The 20,436-nt window shown below is 45.8% G+C and overlaps 1 protein-coding gene across 1 annotated transcript in view; it reads left to right on the forward strand.

The window, feature by feature from the left end:
- LOC139312054 (granulocyte colony-stimulating factor receptor-like) overlaps positions 1-20,436 on the forward strand; it is a 59,507-nt gene that overhangs the window by 36,690 nt on the left and 2,381 nt on the right. Inside the window, exons 8-15 of the mRNA XM_070936580.1 lie at positions 656-738; positions 2,347-2,569; positions 6,016-6,201; positions 8,408-8,509; positions 10,131-10,277; positions 13,069-13,212; positions 14,541-14,634; positions 18,194-18,275. Of these exons, the coding sequence (XP_070792681.1) occupies positions 656-738; positions 2,347-2,569; positions 6,016-6,201; positions 8,408-8,509; positions 10,131-10,277; positions 13,069-13,212; positions 14,541-14,634; positions 18,194-18,275 (1,061 nt within the window). The remainder of the gene's footprint in view (positions 1-655; positions 739-2,346; positions 2,570-6,015; positions 6,202-8,407; positions 8,510-10,130; positions 10,278-13,068; positions 13,213-14,540; positions 14,635-18,193; positions 18,276-20,436) is intronic.

The following is a 20,436-nucleotide window of genomic DNA, read 5'->3' on the forward strand; positions in this document are numbered from 1 at the left end:
CTTCTCCTTCTCCTATTTCTCCTTCTCCTTCCCCTTCCCCTTCTCCTCCTACTTCTCCTTCTCCTTCTCCTTCTCCTTCTACTTCTACTTCTCCTATTTCTCCTCCTACTTCTCCTTCTCCTTCTCCTATTTCTCCTTCTCCTTCTCCTTCTCCATCTCCTTCTCCTTCTCCTTCCCCTTCCCCTTCCCCTTCCCCTTCCCCTTCTCCTCCTACTTCTCCTTCTCCTTCTCCTATTTCTCCTTCTCCTTTTCCTCCTACTTCTCCTTCTCCTTCTCCTATTTCTCCTTTTCCTTCTCCTTCTCCTCCTCCTTCTACTTCTCCTATTTCTCCTCTTTCTTCTCCTTCTCCTTCTCCTTCTCCTTCTCCTATTTCTCCTTCTCCTTCCTCTTCCCCTTCTCCTCCTACTTCTCCTTCTCCTTCTACTTCTACTTCTACTTCTCCTATTTCTCCTTCTCCTTTTCCTTCTCCTTCTCCTCCTCCTTCTCCTTCTCCTACTTCTCCTTCCCCTTCCCCTTCCCCTTCCCCTTCTCCGTCTCCTTCTCCTTCCCCTTCTCCTTCTCCTTCTCTTTCTCCTTCTCTTTTTCCTTTTCCTTCTCCTTCTCCTTCTCCTCCTCCTCCTCCTTCTTCTACCTGGAATGGTGGCTGATGCTGAAGTTCCTTCCAGAGGGCCAGCGTTCTGGAGAAAACTAGGAAGCCCCACTGCTGACAAAGAGAGAGCGGTTGTCCTGATGTGGAAGGTAGGAGAAGACACCAAGCTATAGGAGAAGGTCTGGCAGAAGCTGGGGATGGAGTAAAAAGAGGGATCAGTACTGCATTCTCACCATTGTGCCATCACTGTCCCTTCCTTCCTTCCTTCCTTCCTTCCTTCCTTCCTTCCTTCCTTCCTTCCTTCCTTCCTTCCTTCCTTCCTTCCCTTCCCAGTTAGCACTTAGACTTACAGTGCTTTTTACAGCCCTTTCTAAGCAGTTTACAGAGTCAGCCTTATTGCTCCCAACAATCTGGGTCCTCATTTTACCAACCTCGGAAGGATGGACGGCTGAGTCAACCTTGAGCCTGGTGAGATTCAAACTGCCAAATTGCAGGCAGCTGGCAGTCGGGAGAAGTAGCCTGCAGTACTGCACTCTAACCACTGTGCCACCATCATTAAAAAAAAAAAGTCATAAAATCAAGCATGACTAACTTAACCACCGTCTTGTTTAACAACAGAAATTCTGATCCTAATTGTGGCTGTAAGTCAAGGATCTACCCATATCCTGACTTTTCAGGATCCCTCTCCCAGGCCATGAAGGCTTAGCCCCGTCCCTTTGAGGAGAGCAGTTCTTAACATACTAGCTTAGTATTTTTTTCAACGTTGTCAACTTTAAGACGGGTGGACTTCAACTTTCCAGAGCTGGCTGAGGAATTCTGGGAGTTGAAGTCCGTCCGTCCATGTCCCGTTCCCCCCTCCCCCCATCTTAATGTTGCCAAGGTTAAGAAACACAGTACTAGGATAAACCTTGATGAAACTGAAATATCTAAGATAGGCAAACACAGGTTGCATAGCTTTCCTTTTAAAGGTAAAGGTTCCCCTCGCACATATGTGCTAGTCATTCCCGACTCTAGGGGGCGGTGCTCATCTCCGTTTCAAAGCCGAGGAGCCAGCGCTGTCCGAAGACGTCTCCGTGGTCCTGTGGCCGGCATGACTCAACGCCAAAGGCACACGGAACGCTGTTTCCTTCCCACCAAAGTTGGTCCCTATTTTTCTACCTGCATTTTCTACCTGCTTTCGAACTGCTCGGTTGGCAGAAGCTGGGACAAGTCACGGGAGCTCACCCCGTTACGCAGCACTAGGGATTCGAACTGCTGAACTGCCGACCTTTTGATCGACAAGATCAGCGTCTTAGCCACTGAGCCACCGTATCTCTGTTGTATCCCTATTATATTATATATAACCCTATATATGTATAAGGTTTCCTTAGTGGTGGACTTTTGCGTAGTTTTTTTTTTTTTTTTTAATTTGATTTATATGCCGCCCTTCTCCGGAGACTTAGGGCGGCTTACAATGCATTAAGCAATAGCCTTCATACTTTTGTATATTTATACAAAGTCAGCTTATTGCCCCCACAAACTGAGTCCTCAATTTACCTACCTTAGAAAGGATGGAAGGCTGAGTCGACCTTGAGCCTGGTTAGATTCGAACTTACAGTAATTGCAGACAGCTGGTGTTAACCACAATGCTATCAGTCTGCTGAGCCACCAGGCCCTAGTATGCAGTCGATTGCCTTTTCCTTTGTCATTCCTTGTCTTAGCCTTCTTCTCTCCCTGAAACCTGATCACAGGCCTCGCCTTTTCATTTATCCTGCTAGCCCTTGAAGCCCAAGGATGCCAACGGCGAGATTTTGGGATACAGCCTCCGCTCTCAGAGGAAAGGGGAGCTCACGGTGCCCGCGTGCGTCACCTCTCACCACCTGAATTGTCGTCTGCTCCTCCCGGCTGGCGAAGAATTCACCTTTTATCTCACCGCCAGAAACACGGTTGGCATCTCACCTCCAACCAGGCTGGTGATTCCAGCCTTCCGTAACGCAGAAGGTAAGATTTGCAAGAGTCGTTATAAAAGGGGGGGGAAAAAAACTGGCTTAAATGTTTCGCCACCCCTTTTTGGCGGATGGCAAAAATAGGAAGAGAAGTTTCTGCAAACTAAATTTGGGGAGGAAGGGAAATTGTGTTGGTCCATCTTGTTCTCTCCTTGATCAACGTAAGAAGCAGAATGTCTATGGCAGGGGTGGGTTCTAACATTTTTTACTACAGGTTCTGTGGGCGTGGCTTATTTTGTGGGCGTGGTTTGATGGTCATGTGACAATTCTTTAGGATTTAGCAGAGGTACTGGTCTACCAGGCTTTTAACTGCTTGCAGAGCTGTACCAGTCTACTCATTTGTTCTTGGAGTGTTCCGGTCTACCCATTTGTTTTTGGAGGCACCGGTCTACCCCCACACTGTCTTTTAACACTGATCAGCTGTAGGGTGGCCTTTTGAAGCCCCGCGGCAAGAATTTAAACAGCTTTTTCCTTCTAGCCAATCAGCTGGGACTCGGGGGGTCAGCGAATAGATTGGGGGCAGGGCCAAATAAAAGGTAAGAATAACATGGGGGCGGGGGGCGGGAGAGCCCAGCTCCTGAACGAAGAGAACCGGTTCGGTGATGTCATATCGTCACCGCTACTGGCTCGGCCGAACCGGGCCGAACCGGGAGGAACCCACCACTGGTCTATGGAGATTCTCAATCATCCATGGTTGTCCCAAAGGTGCTTTTATTTTACAAGAGGCAACTGGACTTTCTTGTTTTTCTTCGAAGACGTTTCCCTTCTCATTCAAGAAGCTTCTTCAGCTCTGACAGGATAGTGGGGAATGGAAGGATTTTTGTGTTCTGACCTAGGCTCCCTTAAAAAGCAGGAAGCTGAGTCTTGGTCCTGGCAAAACCTCTTTTATTTACACGACTGTGAATTACATCCATTCACCGTTAGCAAGGCTTGTTCAAACAATTTTCCAAAGGAATATTTATCAGCACACCTTATCTCGCTTGGCAAGCTGCCACGTAACTTGGTTCCAAACGCAGAGTAAGGCAAAACTTGGCACAGAGTCTCTGAGAGTCACGAACAGAACTTTCCACTCTTGAAACGAATGAATGAAGAAATTGTTTCCTGCAAAAGCCCACTCCCCGTTCTCTCCTCTTTTGTTTCCTATGGGAGGGGCCGATCACCTCCAAGGTGTGGCTTTACTCCCAAGTCGACCCTGCTATCTGAGTTGTTCTTATCTTCTGGCAGCTCTGTGCATGTGCACACTGGGAACGGGCTCCAGCTGTTCCTCTGCCTCACTGCTGTCTACCTCCCTCTCTGCCTTAGCTGTTCCCTTTGTCTGGAAACTCTGCGTCACACTGGGAACAGGCTCCAGCTATTTGTCTGCCTCATTGATGTCTGACTCCGAAGGCAGCTGATAACTGTCAGACAGCCTTGGTCCCATCTCTGCCTCCGACGCAGAGCCCTCATCAGAGCCTTTCCCAGACTCCACGACTGGCCCATGTTCCTCCCCAACCTCCTCACTGTCTGACTCTCCACTGGCCAGCTCCACTGGCCACCAGCAGGCCACAATACTATATTCCTTGCAGACAGCTGGTCATTTGCATTCTTCTGGAGAGTTGTTGAGGCCACTTGGAGGATTATTATTATTATTATTATTATTATTATTATTATTATTATTATTATTATTATTAATTTTATTTCTATACCGCCCTTCTCCCGAAGGACTCAGGGCGGTGTACAGCCTGATTAAAAGCACAAAGACAGACAAAATTTAAAAATAATTAAAATTATTAAATAATTGGCTCAATTATAAAACCCCCAAATTTAAAATCCCACATTTAAAACCAATTAAAATCTTTACATTGATAGCCCGGCCTGGCGGAACAACAAGGTTTTTAGGGCACAGCGAAATAGACGGAGATCGGAAATCTTATGCATTTCCGGGGGCAGTTCATTCCAAAGGGCTGGGGCTCCCACAGAGAAGGCCCTCCCCCTGGGTGTCGCCAGCCGACATAATTTGGCCGATGGCATCCGGAGGAGGCCCTCTCTGTGGGAGCGGACTGGCCGGTGGGAGGCTACTGGTGGCAGAAGACGGTCTCGAAGGTACCCAGGTCCAATGCCATGGAGCGCTTTAAAGGTGGTAACCAACACCTTGAATCGCACCCGGAAGACCACTGGAAGCCAGTGCAGCTCGCACAGGAGGGGTGTCACGTGGGCACAACAAGTTGCGCCCATAACCACCCGCACGGCCACATTCTGGACCAGTTGGAGCCTCCGGGTGCTTTTCAAGGGGAGCCCCATGTAGAGAGCATTACAGTAGTACAGTCAGGACTACTGTGTCCTCAGAGTCACCTGAGTGGTACAAATGGGTGTGGAGCCTTCTTGGCTGCAGGATGTTTTCTGCCCTGGGTCCCTTCCTTGTTGAAGACAGACGCAGGCTGATGGGGATGAGTGTTCTGCCCCAGCTACGGACCCCAAAGAACGCAGCACACACAGAAAGTCCGTTCAAACCTTAGTTTACTGAATAAACCAGTCTTTTACAACAACGGCTGTTAATTAATTGCATTAACAGCCACCAAAGAATTCAAAAAATAATAACTGAAAGCTTACTATGGTTGGCAGAATGCCCAGAAGCAATTTGCAGGAAGCTGATAAGCAAGACAAGACACGAAGGTATGTGAACTAAGTTGTTCCCTGCAAATTGCTTCAGTTGGCGTTCCTCCTTAAATAGGCTAAGGAAGTGGCCAATTAGTCCCCAGCCTTACTCTCAAGGAGACCTCCTCCTAAGGAGCCACTACTGCCTTTTGGCAGCTCTGCGCACCCGTGCATCGAGAAGAGGCGCCTCCTCTTCGTCCTCTTCACTTAAGGGAGCTTCTGGAGGTTCTGAAGGCCCTGGATGAATCCCCGCCTCTAGCACCACATCTTCTCCAGCCTCCTCATTGTCCGACTCGAGCGCCAGCTGCAAAGGCTGCTGACGCAGCACCACACCAGCCTCCTCACTGTCTGAATCAGCTACTAGCTGCGAACGGGCCACAACAATGAGTCTGTGTTGTCTGCATCTCAAACAGAAGAGCAAATGGTTCCTGCAATTTTAGATAAACCTCCAAGTAACCTCAATGACTCTCTAAAAAGGATGCAAATGACCAGCTGTCTGCAAGAAGCATAAATCCTTCCATTCCCCACTATCCAGTCAGAGCTGAAGAAGCTTCTTGGATGAGAAGTGAAACGCCTTCAAAGAAAAACCAGAAAGTCCAGTTACCTCTTGAAAAAAGCACCTTTGGGACATGAGAAGCAGATGGCAACATTAAAATTATACAAAATCCATATTTCTCAACCTTGGGAACATTAAGATGCATGGACCTCACACATCCTGGCTGGGGAATTCTGGGAGTTGAAGTCCAGGCAACTTAAAGCTGCCAAGGTTGAGAAACTCTATAAATTGCCTCTCTTTTTTGTCTCTAGTCCCGCCTTCCCCTCTGTCCATCCTGGTGTCTTCGGCAGGGGACCACTCCCTCCTCTTACAGTGGTCTCTTCCCAGCAACCCCAAGATGGACTTTGTTCTGGAGTGGAACAAACTGCCTGAGAAGGAAGTGGGAGACCCACACTGGCAATATCAGCCGGAACACGTCAACCGTACGGTCATTAAGGGTGAGTGTGGTTGATAATGGTGAGGATGGAGAGAATAGAGGCAGGAAAAAGAGTTGCTAAAGCAACAAGGGGCATAGTGAGAGAAAAAGGGAGGGAGAGAGGAGGGAGGAGGAGGAAAGGGAGGGAGGGAGTGGAGGGGGAGGAGGAAGAAGAGAGAGGGAGAAGAATGAAGGGAGGAAGGTGTCAGCATTCCAGAACCACCCAACTCCAATTAAAAACTCCAAGACAATCTTCATCTCAAAATCTTCATTTATCGGAATAGGTATACTGGCACATCTGGGAAAACCCGAATCTGAGAGTTCCGGGTTTTCCCTCAATAAATCAAAACCCCATATCCAGCCCCTGCACCCATCAGTCCATCACGTGGCCCAATCACCATCCGTCCCAACTTGAGACCCCTCTGCAACCACTCCTCCTCCAGATGCAGGATTGCCATGACCTTGACCGAAGAGAAGAATGCTATTATGTCTAACTAAAATCTCTCAACTAAATCCCCGCTCCTACTTTCCCAAGCACAAGAAAGTGGCAGCGTAGAAGCTTCCAGGGTTAATATGGCTTCCAAAGCTGACAGAAGGGAGAAAGAAGAGGGAGACAAGGAGATAGGGAAGGTGGGAGGGAAGGAGGAAAGAAGGAGGGAGGGAGGGAGGGAGGGAGGGAGGGAGGGAGGAAGGAAGGAAGGAAGGAAGGAAGGAAGGAAGGAAGGAAGGAAGGAAGGAAGGAAGGAAGGAAGGAGCCTGAGTGGCGTAGGAGGCTTATGCCTCCTACTAAGGCAGCATTTAACATCCAGCTGCCTGCAATTACTGCGAGTTCAATTCTCACCAGGCTCAAGGTCGACTCAGCCTTCCATCCTTTCTAAGGTAGGTAAAATGAGGACCCGGTTTGTGGGGGCAATAAGCTGAATTTGTATAAAATATACAAAAGTATGAAGGCTATTGCTTAACACATTGTAAACTGCCCTGAGTCTTCGGAGAAGGGCGGCATATAAAAATAAATTTAAAAAAAAAAAAAGGAAGGAAGGAAGGAAGGAGAGAAGGGTGGAAGGGACAGGGACTAAGGGTGGAAGTAAGAAGGAAAGGAGGAAAGAAGAAAGAAGAGAGGGAAGGGAGGGAGGGAGGGAGGAAGGAAGGAGAGAGAAGGATGGGAAGGAGGGAGGGATAGAGGGAGGAAGGGAGAAGGTAAGGAGGAAAGGAGGAAAGAAGGAAGAAGGAAGGGGAGGAAGGAAGGAGGGAAGGGTGGGAAGGAGGGAGGGAGAAAGTGTTGAAAGGTGGAAAGAAGGAAGGAAGGAAGGAGAGAAGGGAGGGAGGGAGGAGGGAAAGAAGGAAGGAAGGAAAGAGAAGGATGGAAGGGACAGAGGGACAGAGGGACGGAGGGCGGAAGTAAGAAGGAAAGGTGGAAAGAAGGAAGAAGGAAGGGAAGGAAGAGGAAGGAAGGAAGGAAGGAGAGAGAAGGGTGGGAAGGAAAGGAATGAGAGGAAGTTCAAAGACAAAAGGGGATATTTCTGGGGAAATATCAGAAAGAAAGAGTTGCCACAAAGAAAGACAGAAGAGAGGAAAAAGGAAGGTGGAAAAAAAAGAATAAGAGAGAAGGATGGGCTAGAAAGAATGAATAAGGCACGAATCACGATCCTACGGGGATTTTAGCACCGTCAACTCTTTGCAAGGCCCCTTTGGTGAGGAAAAGCAGCTGCTTGGATGTCTTTGCTGCAGCAACTGGCGTAGAGCGGGTCTCCAGGTCGCACGGACCAGCCTCCTCTCATGAAGAGGAAATGGGAATGGCATATCTGGGCAGCTGCCTTGCCTGGCTTGCAAGACTGAAGTCGACACACAAACACACACACACACCGTGAACTTCCAACAACGACAAAAACAACAACCCTTCGGATTTTGCACCCAGCCTTTCCAAGGCAGCCAGGAAATTACTTATTGATCCTCTGCTTACACGGCGCATCCTCAGAGAATGCTCTTCGGAATCACACCCACAAGGCCCCCCCTCCGTTGTGAAAATCAGTTTGGCCAGAACCGAGGGGGCTCAATCGAAGGGAGATTTCCTGCAGGCAAAAACTTCGCTGTGAAGGTGCCAGAATTATCAGAGCCAAACAAACGGGGGGTGGGGGGGGAGATAGAAAAACCAAACCTCAGGGACGCAAATCGTTTCTGTAATCGCTCGCTTCTTCCTCCTCCTCTTCCTCCTCCTCCTCCTCCTCTAGAAGCCATCGAGCCTGGGCATCTTTATGCCGTGAAGATCTTTGGACTCTTAGATGGACGTCTCGGGGCCTTTGGTTCGGCTCAGGGTTACTCCAAGCAAATCGGTAAGCGGAACCTGTGAGACCTCCTGGGGGTTGATATTCCTGGATTTGGGGGCTGGCTATTGTTTAGTAGAGGGACGTGGTGGCTCAGTGGCTAAGACACTGAGCTTGTCGATCAGAAGGTCAGCAGTTCGAATCCCTGGTGCCACGTAACGGGGTGAGCTCCCGTGACTTGTTCCAGCTTCTGCCAACCTAGCAGTTCGAAAGCAGGTAAAAAATGCAAGTAGAAAAATAGGGACCACCTTTGGTGGGAAGGTGTGCCTTTGGCGTTGAGTCATGTCGGCCATATGACCATGGAGACGTCTTCGGACAGCGCTGGCTCTTTGGCTTAGAAACGGAGATGAGCACCGCCCCCTAGAGTCGGGAATGACTAGCACATATATGCGGGGGAACCTTTACCTTATTATTTAGTAAGAAAGTGCACGATGGCGCAGTGGTTAGAGTGCAGTACTGCAGGCTACTTCTGCTGCCTGCCGGCTGCCTGCAATTTGACAGTCTCAAATCTCACCAGGCTCAAGGTTGACTCAGCCTTCCATCCTTCCGAGGCGGCTAAAATGAGGACCCAAGATTGTTGGGGGTAAGAGGTTGACTCTGTAAACCACTTAGAGAGGGCTGAAAAAGCACTGAAAAGCGGTATATAAGTCTAAGTGCTATTGCTATTTGCTATTGCACCACTCATACAGAAAAAGGAAGTATCAGTAGGCTTGGAGTGACCTCAATTATGGAGATGTACATGTATAAATATATTTTATTTGCTACCATATTGTGAGGCAGGGGTTTCCAAACTTGGCGACTTTAAGAGTGGTAGACTTCAGCTCCCACAATTCCCCAGCCAGCATGGAGTATCTTGACTGCTGTGGGTATTTACTTTCGATTCATTTTTAGAGTTTTAAAACAGTTTTAGTGTTTTCATTGTAATATATCGGCTAGCGGAGGAATGGGCTGGCGGAGGAATTCTGGGAGTTGAAGTCCACAAGTCTTAAGGGCCAAAGTTGGAGACCCTCCCTTGTTCTAAAGGAATGTGAGAATGACTTTGGGAGATGCTGCCTAGATAGATAGATAGATAGATAGATAGATAGATAGATAGATAGATAGATAGATAACATTTAAGAACCGTCTATCTCTCTCTCAGAGGAATTCTGTGTGGGGTACAATAAAATATTAAAAGCATAAAAACAGTTTTTTAACTTCCAGTGTTGGAGCATTCACAACTTCTGGAGGCAAGTTGTTCCACTGATTAATTGTTCTAACTGTCAGGAAATTTCTCCTTAGTTCTAAGTTGTTTCTCTCTTGATTAGTTTCCACCCGTTGCTTCTTGTCCTGCCCTCAGGTGCTTTGGAGAATAGCTTGACGCCCTCTTCTTTGTGGCAGCCCCTGAGATATTGGAAGACTGCTATCATGTCTCCCCTAGTCCTTCTTTTCATTAAACTAGACATACCCAGTTCCTGCTACCGTTCTTCATGTTTTATCCTCCAGTCCCCTAATCATCTTTGTTGCTCTTCTCTGGATGCAGTGATAGTTCCATTAAAAGACCTAAGTGATTGGCATCCTATTCTGGAGTTATGCTCTTCTGCCACTTTTGGTGGCAAGGTTGATGCTTAGATCTCTCCTTTCTATTTTCCAGCTCCACTTCGGGCCCCGGCTTTGTATCCCACTCAAGTCTGGAAATCTTGGGTGGAGCTGGAGTGGGAGAGGCTTCCTTTGGAAGAAAGGGGTGGCGAGATCCAGAACTACACCCTTTACTACAAGGAAGAGAAGAAGGATGACTATCGTAAGGAGAAAGCTTATGCTTCTTAGCAAAGAGTTAGGTTTGAAATTTGCAAGGAGGCCTCAGGAAAGCACCTGGGGTTGAAGTAGAGGTTTCATTTAATTCTTTCAGAAACTTTTCCCTTCCTTTTTTGTGTGTTTTTTAAGCTTCTAGAATCGAGTGTTTCTCAATCTTGGCAGTTTGAAGATGCGTGGACTTCAACTCCCAGAATTCTTTGCTGGCTGGGGAATTCTGGGAGTTTGAAGTCCACCCATCTTCAAGTTGCCAACTAGCTCATTCGGAGGTGAGTTCCAGCTGTGGAATCTGGGATGGATGCTCTTGAAGGTCTCAGAAATCCGTTGAGACAAATTGTGGGGCTCCTGTAATTTTATCCCTCTCATCGTTTTTATTTCTTTAGTAAATTTATGTGCCGCCCATCTCGAATTAGCTAAACCACGAACATGATGGGAAAGAGGTAAGGGGCAGAATGTGGAAGGCAAGGCACAAATATATACCGTGTTTTCCCGAAAATAAGACCTAGCCCGATTTTTACGTGTGTGCCTAATATAAGCCCTACCCTCAAAATAACCACTAGTGAAGGGGGGTAGGCGTGGCCAGCACAGGAGGCAGCAAATCACAGCTCACACAGCACAGGGGAGGCACTGTTCTGTCCCCATACCACACACGCACCCCAACAGACAGCCCAGAGTTAATAAGCCACACGACAAAACTCTTTGAAGATAAAGCTGGCAGCAACCCAGTGGCTAGCTGCCAATTCAGACTTTACTCACACAAAACTAAGATTAGACTGCAAGCATTCCGATAAAACAGGCAGAGTTTCAACAATACAAGGATTAATCCAAATGCAGTCCGATAAAGCAGGCAAAGTCCAGTAACGCAGAGATCATGGATTATTTCCAGTTTTTGCTCGTCACAAACTGAACCGGCCACCACACCCACATTTATACCCTGTGGGGTGCGGTCCAATGACTCAGCTAATCTCTGGCACGCCTTCCCCTTTGCTGTGCACGCGTCTCCCTGCGCCTCTGCCGAAGGTCCAGCCAGCATTTATCTTCTTCGTCGCTGTCCACCTGTGGCTGCGGGGACGTGCTTGGCTCTGAGCCTATCTTTTGGCCTTCTGTGTCCTCCTGAGGCATTGCCAGAGAGGAGGGTCCTGGAGAGGGAGGCCTTGCCAACTCCTCTCCCTCACTCTCAGAGTCTGCATCTGTCGATAGCCCAAGCTCAGGCAACGTAGCCACAACAATAACACAGCCAACACACAGATACACTGAGTTGTGTTTACTTTCAGGAAATAGTAATAAGGCACAGTCCAATAAACAGTCCGGGTCATACACGTATAAAGCAGTAGATATCAAACAATAGTCCAGGGATAATCCAATAACAAAGTCTTCTTACCAGTTGTTGTAGTCATACACAATAACAGTTCTTCTGTATTTGCAAACAGTAGCAAACACAGCAAAGAGCAAAGATCAGCAAAGAGAAGCAAAAATATCAAAGAGAAACAAACCATGTTTCTAGCTCCCTGTTAAGAACATTGGCTACAAAGCTAACCAATCAGGACACAGTATGATGCAATACAGCAATCTTAAAGCTATATTTATGGTTTATATATTGCCAACCCAACAAGTTAGGTAAAATCATTTCTTAACAGTTTCTTGTTCTGCCCTCTGGTGCCCAACAGGGGGCGAGCTAGCTCCACCTAGATAAGCTAAATCTACTCTATTGTAAAGCTCCATCAACAGATTCTTGCAAGCCTGACAGTGCAAATATCCCCACTGTCTCCTTTGACAGCCCAAAAAAAAAACCTACGCATGGTCCCTTCTGAGCCTCTTTCTCCATCCGTTATGCAGGTCTGGGCTACGTCCTCGCTTATCTGACCACATTGCTTTGCCCCGTCTCTCAAGGTCTTTCTCTCACACACCCCACTTCTAATCCAGCACCTTCACTGCCAGACTGTCCCGAGCCTGCAGTTCATTCTTGAAACCTGCACCCGAAAGGGTGACCTAAGCCCAGGTGGTCCTCGATTTACAACAGTTCATTTAGTGACCAAGTTACAACTGCACTGAAAAAAAGTGATTTAGGACCGGTTTTTTTACTCTTATGACTTTTGCAGCATCCCTACAGTCACATGATTAAAATTCAGATGCTTGGCAACGGACTCATACCGTGTTTCCCCGAAAATAAGACCCTGTCTTATATTTTTTTGAACCCCGAAATAAGCGCTTGGCCTTATTTTCGGGGAGATCTTATTATTTTGGGGTGCATGGAGCAAGATGGGGATCCTCTTGCCATTTTACCTGATTTCCAGCTCTGTCTCCCTAACTCTAACCAGGGGAAATGGCAGGGACCGATTGCACGTGCGGTTAAATATTTTCGGGGAGGGCTTATTTTCAGGGGGCTTATTTTGGGGCGGGCTTAAAAGGCCGATTTGGCTTATTATCAGGGGATGTCTTATTTTTGGGAAAACACGGTATTTATGACGGTTGCAGTGTTCCCGGAGTCACACAATCTCCTTTTTGTGACTTTCTGACATGCAAAATCATTAGGGGGGAGCCAGATTCGCTTTAAAACCGTTGTTACTAGCTTAACTGTTGCAGTGATCCACTTAGTGGCAGAAAAGCTTGTAAGATGGGGCGAAACTCGCGGAACCACCTGTCTCGCTTAGCGGTGGAAACTTTGGGCTCCGTGGTGGTCGTAAGTCGAGGACTGTCTGTGGAAAAGGCCCGAAGTGCCAAAGTCAACGGAGTCTTTGCAACTGTCGGTCTGGCCTCTTTCCCTGCTTCTTCTTTTCCAGGGGCCGTGGTGCTCGATGGCTTGGTGCATCGCTACGTCATCAACGGCTTGGCGCCCGGCTCAACCGTGAGGGTGTACATGGTGACAGCCAATGAAGGTGGAAACACCAGAGGATCCGTGCTGTCCATCCGTACCAAGAACTACGGTAAGGATTGTTGACTACAGGCAGGATGGTTCAAGGCAGCTCAGACTGGATGAGAGACCATGAATGCATCCTTTTATGTCAGGGGTTCCCAATTCTGGGACTGTGGCTCCCTACCGGACCATGGCCCATTCAGAACTGGGCTCTGGAAGCAGTGGGGGACGGGGGGGGCGCAAGTGCAGGTCCACTTAGGCGCTCAGCGGGCGAGCACACACAGCTCCATTTGTGCGAGTGGTGGGCACGCGGGCCCTCCTGAGTTACAGCCCGGTACTTAATATGATCTGGAGAACATGTTTATAATGTGTCATTTCTGCAAGCCCGCAGAGTTATATATATATATATTTATGACATGGGCAGCTATATAAATCAGATAGGTAGACAGACAAATAGATAGATATAGATAGATGATAGATGATAGATAGGTATGGATAGATAGATGTATGGATAGACAGATAGGCAGGTAGGCAGGCAGGCAGGCATAGATGACAGGAAGGATGGATGGATGGATGGATGGATGGATGGATGGATGGATGGATAGATAGAGGCAGGCAGGCATAGATGACAGATAAGACAGATAGATAAGAAAGATAAATAGACAGACAGACAGATATACAGACAGGGAGACATAGATGACAGATAAGATGATAGATAGATAGATAGATAGATAGATAGATAGATAGATAGATAGATGATAGATAGATAGATAGATAGATAGATAGATAGATAGATAGATAGATGATAGATGATAGATAAATAGACAGACATAGGCAGGCAGGCATAGATGACAGATAAGATGATAGGTAGGTAAGTAGATAGATAGATAGATAGATAGATAGATAGATAGATAGATAGATAGATAGATATAGATGATAGATAGACAGACATAGGCAGGCAGGCAGGCATAGATGACAGATAGATAAGAAAGATAAATAAATAGTCAGACAGACAGACCAATTCTGAGAGTTGGAGTCCACATATCTTAAAAGTTGCCAAGATTGGGAAAACACTGCACAAAATGGCAATGTAAGAATGAGCCAGAAGCAATTTTTCTGGCCACTCTGCAATCCTCCAGCTTGGTGACATTCACACAAAACGTTTTACCCCAAGCCAGATAAACAAACCTGAATTGTCAAACATCCATCATCTACAGCCCAATGATGGCGTAACAGTGGGCCTGTTCGCATAGCCTGCTGAGACAAAAATCCAACCATCTCTATTTTAGCCTGGTTTGAGTGTGTTGTGTGAATGAAAACCTGTACCTTTTTTTTTTTTTTTAAAGTGAGTTGTTGAAATCCTCTTTCGCTTAAACCTTCTTTTCTCTTTTAATCCAGACTACGGGGAAGTTGAAATCCTGATCTCAGTTTTTTGCATAGGGTTCATCATTCTCCTTGCAGGAACTCTGGTCTGCGTTTCCAGACATCGATCGTATGTCAATAAGTACTGTGTTTTCAATTTATCATTGTCATTCCCTATGTCTGCCTGCCTATCTATCTATCTATCTGTCTATCTATCTATCTATCTATCTATCTATCTATCTATCTATCTATCTATCTATCTCTATCATCTCTCTCTCTTTCCTCTCATCTATCTATCTGTCTGCCTGTCTGCCTGCCTGCCTCCCTCTCTGTCTGTCTGTCCATCCGTCCGTCTTGTCCGTCCACCCGCCTGCCCATCCATCCATCCCTCTCTCTTTCTCTCTCATCTATCTATTTATCTATCTGCTGCCTGCCTCTCTGTCTGTCCATCTGTCCGCCCGCCCGCCCGCCTATCCATCCATCCATCCATCCATCCATCCATCCATCCATCTATCCATCCATCTATCCATCCATCCATCTCTATCATCTCTCTTTCTCTCTCATCTATCTATCTGTCTGTCTGCCTGCCTGCCTCCCTCTCTGTCTGTCTGTCCGTCCGTCTGTCTGTCCATCTGTCTGCCCACCCGCCCGCCTGCCCATCCATCCATCCATCCATCCATCCATCCATCCATCCATCCGTCTCTATCATCTCTCTTTCTCTCTCATCTATCTGTCTGTCTGCCTGCCTGCCTGCATCTCTGCCTGTCTGTCTGTCCATCCATCCATCCATCCATCCACCCGCCTATCCATCCATCCATCCATCCATCCATCCATCCATTCATCCATATCTCTCTCTCTCTCTCTCTCTCTCTCTCTCTCTCTCTCTCTCTCTCTCTCTCATGTATCTATCATCTATCATCTGATCTATCAGTCTATCTATTTATATATATATCTTTTTCATCTATCATTTTTTCTATTATCTATCATGTATCTATTTATCATCTGTATATCTATCTTCTATATCATCTACATATCTATCTATCTAACATCTATCAACTCTCTCTCTGTATGTCTCTATCTATAACCTACCTATCATCATCTATCCATCAAGTAGATCTTTAACAGGAGAAAGGGAGGAGTCAGGGGGTGGGGCTTATTGGGTTCTGAGGCGGGGTCTTTCTCTTTGTGGATGGCGCTACTAAGGAAAAATTTTGTAGTGTGCTCAAATTCGTATCTGCAGATTCTGCATTGGATTCTTTTTAGGATTCAGGAATTGGGAACCGGCACAAATATGTAACAAAAATATATTAGGACAAAATGCACTTGCAGCCTGTATGTATACCTTTCTTTTTTTAAAAAAAATTGGGGTGATATTTCAAGTCCTGGCCCCCCCAGAGCAGAAAATTTAGCATCCCCAGGATAGGATTAGACAATAATTTCAGCTCTTTTAATGAAGATTGAAGGGTTGGAAGGATTTAAACCTGTGTACGAAGCCTATTGACTTATTCGTGTTTCTTAATATTTCCAAAAATAGTGCAAAATCATTATTTGGAAGGGGGAAGGAGTTGGATGAAAGCTGCAAATCTATGCAACAGGGTTAAATGGTCAACAACATGACCTCAGAAAATGGGAAGGGGACGAGGAGAAGAAACACAAAAGAAAGAGAAAATTGGCCCGAAAATTGTTATAAACAGAACTGTTAATGAATTTCTGCAGGAGATGTTCGATAATCCAGAAAGCACAAGCAAAAGATTTTTAAACAGGAAAAGAAGCAGATTATAATAAGGACATTCTCTTTATAAATCTTATCAGCAGTTCATGTTTCTGTTCAAAGGACGTGCTGATGGGAAGCGCAATTACGACTGCAATTGACCCTAAAATTTCTGTCGCTAAGCGAGATAGTTCTTCAGTGAACTCTGACCCATTTTACGATCTTTCTTGCCACAGTTGTTAAATGAATCGCTGCACTTGTAAAGTTAGTAACCCGGTTATTAAGGAAATCTGGCTTCCCATTTGACTTTTATGTGTCAGAAGATTGCAAAATACCCCGAATTTTGATCACATGACCATGGGGATGGTCGTAGGTGTGAAAATCGGTCATAAGTCACTTTTTTCAGTGCCGTTGCAACTTTGAACGGTCACTAAACGAATGGCTGAAAGTTGAGGACTAAATGAATGGTTGTAAGTCGAGGACTACAAATAACAAGCCCATTTCTACTCAAGGATGAACTCCAATTCTCCTCATCCACCTGGGGGAGATGGGAGTTGTAATCCAATCCTTTTATAAGGAGCCCATTTGAGAAAATGCAACCATAAGCATCCTCAAAACCTCCCTTAGGGGACTAATTTTTAATCTGTAAATGATTATTGTAAAACAGTTATAGTTATAGTCAAGCAGGGCTGGCGTGAAACACACACCCCCTTTTTTTTTAGCCTTTTAAATTATCAATGGGTTTTAGTTTGAATGTTTTAAATTTTGGGCCAAAGTCATATAATTCTTTTAAAAATTTTAAATTTTGTATTGATATGTGTTTTACATCTGGCTGTGCACGGCCCTGAGTCCACTAGGAGAAGGGCGGGATACAAATTGAATAAATTAAATAAATAAATGAATAAATAAATAAATAAATAAATAAATAAAGTCATACCATTAAGTACCATTGTGGACAAAAGATTTGATAGGATAGAATAGAATAAAAGAGTTGGAAGGGACCTTGGAGGTCTTCTAGTCCAACCCCCTGCTTAGACAGGAAACCTTCAGACAAATGGCTGCCCAATCTCTTCTTAAAAGCATCCAGGGTTGGAGCATTCACAACTTCTGGAGGCAAATTGTTCCACTGATTAATTGTTCTAACTGTCAGGAAATTTCTCCTTAGTTCTCAGTTGCTTCTCTCCTTGATTAGTTTCCACCTGTTGCTTCTTGTCCTGCCCTCAGGTGCTTTGGAGAATAGCTTGACTCCCTCTTCTTTGTGGCAGCCCCTGAGATATTGGAAGACTCCTATCATGTCTCCCCTAGTCTTTTTTTATTTATTTATTTATTTTAAATTTGATTTATATGCCGCCCTTCTCCGAAGACTCAGGGCGGCTTACAATGTGCTCAGCAATAGCCTTCATCCTTTTGTATATTTATACAAAGTCAGCTTATTGCCCCCACAACTGGGTCCTCAATAGTCTTTCTTTTCATTAAACTAGACATACCCAGTTCGTGCAATTCTTCATATGTTTTAGCCTCCAGTCCCCTCATCATCTCTGTTGCTCTTTTCTGCACTCTTTCTAGAGTCTCAACATCTTTTTTACATTGTGGTGACCAAAATTGGATGTCGTATTCCAAGTGTGGCCTTACCAAGGCATTATAAAGTGGTCTTAACACTTCACGTGATCTTGATTCTATCCCTCTGTTGATGCAGTCTAGAACTGTGTTGGCTTTTTTTAAAATAAGTATGCACAATCACTTTGAACGGTTGCTAAGCAAGCGGTCGTAAATCGAGGGCTACCTGTAGAAGAAAGACTAAGACATTGATGACACTGCTGTATTTTGGTCTCTCAAAATATCATCTTGGTTCTTTTGAAACTCATTTGGTTTCATTTTTCAAACGGATAACTGAGAGCTTCTTGCTGTTTTTACAAAACGCAAAAGGATTGCTGGGTTCTTATTATTTACAGGTTGTGGTTTTCCGTTTAATTTTCAGACTTCGGAAGTATCTATGGCCACAGATTCCAGATCCAAGAAAAAGCAATTTGGCTACTTGGATACCACAGAACATGTGCCTGGTAAGTGAGCCTCAGGGGAAGGGGCAGTTGGGTATTTTCCCCAGGAAAAAAGACAACCCGGAATGCAATTTTAAAATGGGTAGACTTCAACTCCCAGAATGCCTCAGCTGGCATCTGTGGACTTCAACTCCCAGAATGCCTCAAGCGTCATTTCTGGACTTCAAAATTCCTCAACTGGCATTTGTGGACTTCAACTCCCAGAATGCCTCAGTTGACATTTGTGGACTTTAAAATTTCTCAACTGGCATTTGTGGACTTCAACTCCCAGAATGCCTCAGCTGGCATCTGTGGACTTCAACTCCCAGAATGCCTCAGTTGACATTTGTGGACTTTAAAATTTCTCAACTGGCATTTGTGGACTTCAACTCCCAGAATGCCTCAGCTGGCATCTGTGGACTTCAACTCCCAGAATGCCTCAGTTGACATTTGTGGACTTTAAAATTTCTCAACTGGCATTTGTGGACTTCAACTCCCAGAATGCCTTCGGCGTCATTTGTGGACTTCAACTCCCAGAATGCCTCAGCCAGCGTGTTTTTCTGCCTCCCCAATTCTACAGCTACTGGGCATGCTCAGTTTTCTTTTGTTTCTTTAAGAAATTCCATCACATTAAGATCTTGGCCTGAGCTTGCCAACTTTTATCCAGGGATGGTGTCAGTTTGGCTGAATGACCCTAAAACCATCACCTCTCTTAATAACGAGAGACAATTTTGACCCAGGTCCACCCATCAGATGGAAAATTATAGGGAGTCCTTGACTGACAGCCATCATTTGAAGTTATAGTGGCATCGAAAAAAGGGGCGTATGATCCTTTTTCACACTTCCAACTAGTATAGGATTGTCATGGTTACATGCAGCGGTGGGATTCAGCCGGTTCGGACCAGTTCGGTTTTTTTTTTTTTAATTTGATTTATATGATTTATATTTACAATGCGTTAAGCAATAGCCTTCATACTTTTGTATATTTATACAAAGTCAGTTTATTGCCCCCACAAACTGGGTCCTCAATTTACCTACCTTAGAAAGGATGGAAGGCTGAGTCAACCTTGAGCCTGGGGAGATTTGAACCTGCAGTAATTGCAGACAGCTGGTGTTAAATTACAGTGCTTCTGTCTGTTGAGCTATACAGGCTCCTTAAATCTCTCATGAATATGAGGTCAAACAATTGCAGGCAGCTGGATGATAATAACAGGCTATTAATCTGCTGCGCCACCAGGCATCCGGTTAAACCGGATGTTGATTTTAATCTGGTCCACTGAACCAGTTGTTCCAAGGACTGGCTGACCCCCCCCCCTCCCAGGAGTCTCCACGTGGCCCATTTTGGATGCCGGGTAAGTGCAGGGTGCGCGCCAAGGCTCTGGGAGGGTGAAAAAAGAGCCTACCAAAAAGTCTGGAAACGGGGCCCTTTCCAGCCTCCGGAGGGCCTCCGGTGCCCAGGGGAAGCCGTTTTCACCCTCCTGGAGGTTCCAGGAAAGCCTCTGGAGCCTGGGGAGGGCGAAAAATGGGCCTACCAAAAGTACTGGAAGTCCGGAAACGGGCCCGCGAAGCGAACCGGTTGTTACAACCGGTGAATCCCATCACTGGTTACATGATTTACATGATCAAAATTCAGATGCTTGGCAAAACAGCGTGTATTTATGATGGTTGCAGTGTCCCAGGGTCATGTACAGATAGTCCTCAACTTATGACCACCAATGAGCCCAAAATTTTCATTGCTAAATGCAACAGTTGTTCAGTGAATTTTGACTTGTGTACGATTTTTCTTGCCCCAGTTGTTAAGTGACTCACTGCAGTTGTTAAGTTAATGACACGGTTGTTAAGTGAATCCGGCTTCCCCATTGACTTTGCTGGTCAGAAAGTCGCAAAGGGGGATCCCGTGACTCTGGGACACTGCAACCGTCATAAATATGAGTCAGTTATCAAGCGACTGAATTTTGATCCCGTGACTAGAGGATGCTGCAAAGGTCATAAATGTGAAAAATTGTCACGACTCTCTTTTTTTTGGTGCCATTGTAATTTTGGACAGGCACTCAATGAGCTGTTGTAAGTTGAGGACTACCCGTAATTAGCTTTTGCGACCTTCTGACGGGCAAAGTCAACGGGGAAACCAGATTCACTTAACAACCATGTTACTAACTTAATAACTGCGATGATTCATTTAACA

The sequence above is a fragment of the Pituophis catenifer genome, unplaced genomic scaffold, assembly GCF_029215685.1.
Source record: "Pituophis catenifer annectens isolate HBS135680 unplaced genomic scaffold, rPitCat1.0.hap2 SCAF_1, whole genome shotgun sequence".
NCBI classification, from domain to species: domain Eukaryota; kingdom Metazoa; phylum Chordata; class Lepidosauria; order Squamata; family Colubridae; genus Pituophis; species Pituophis catenifer.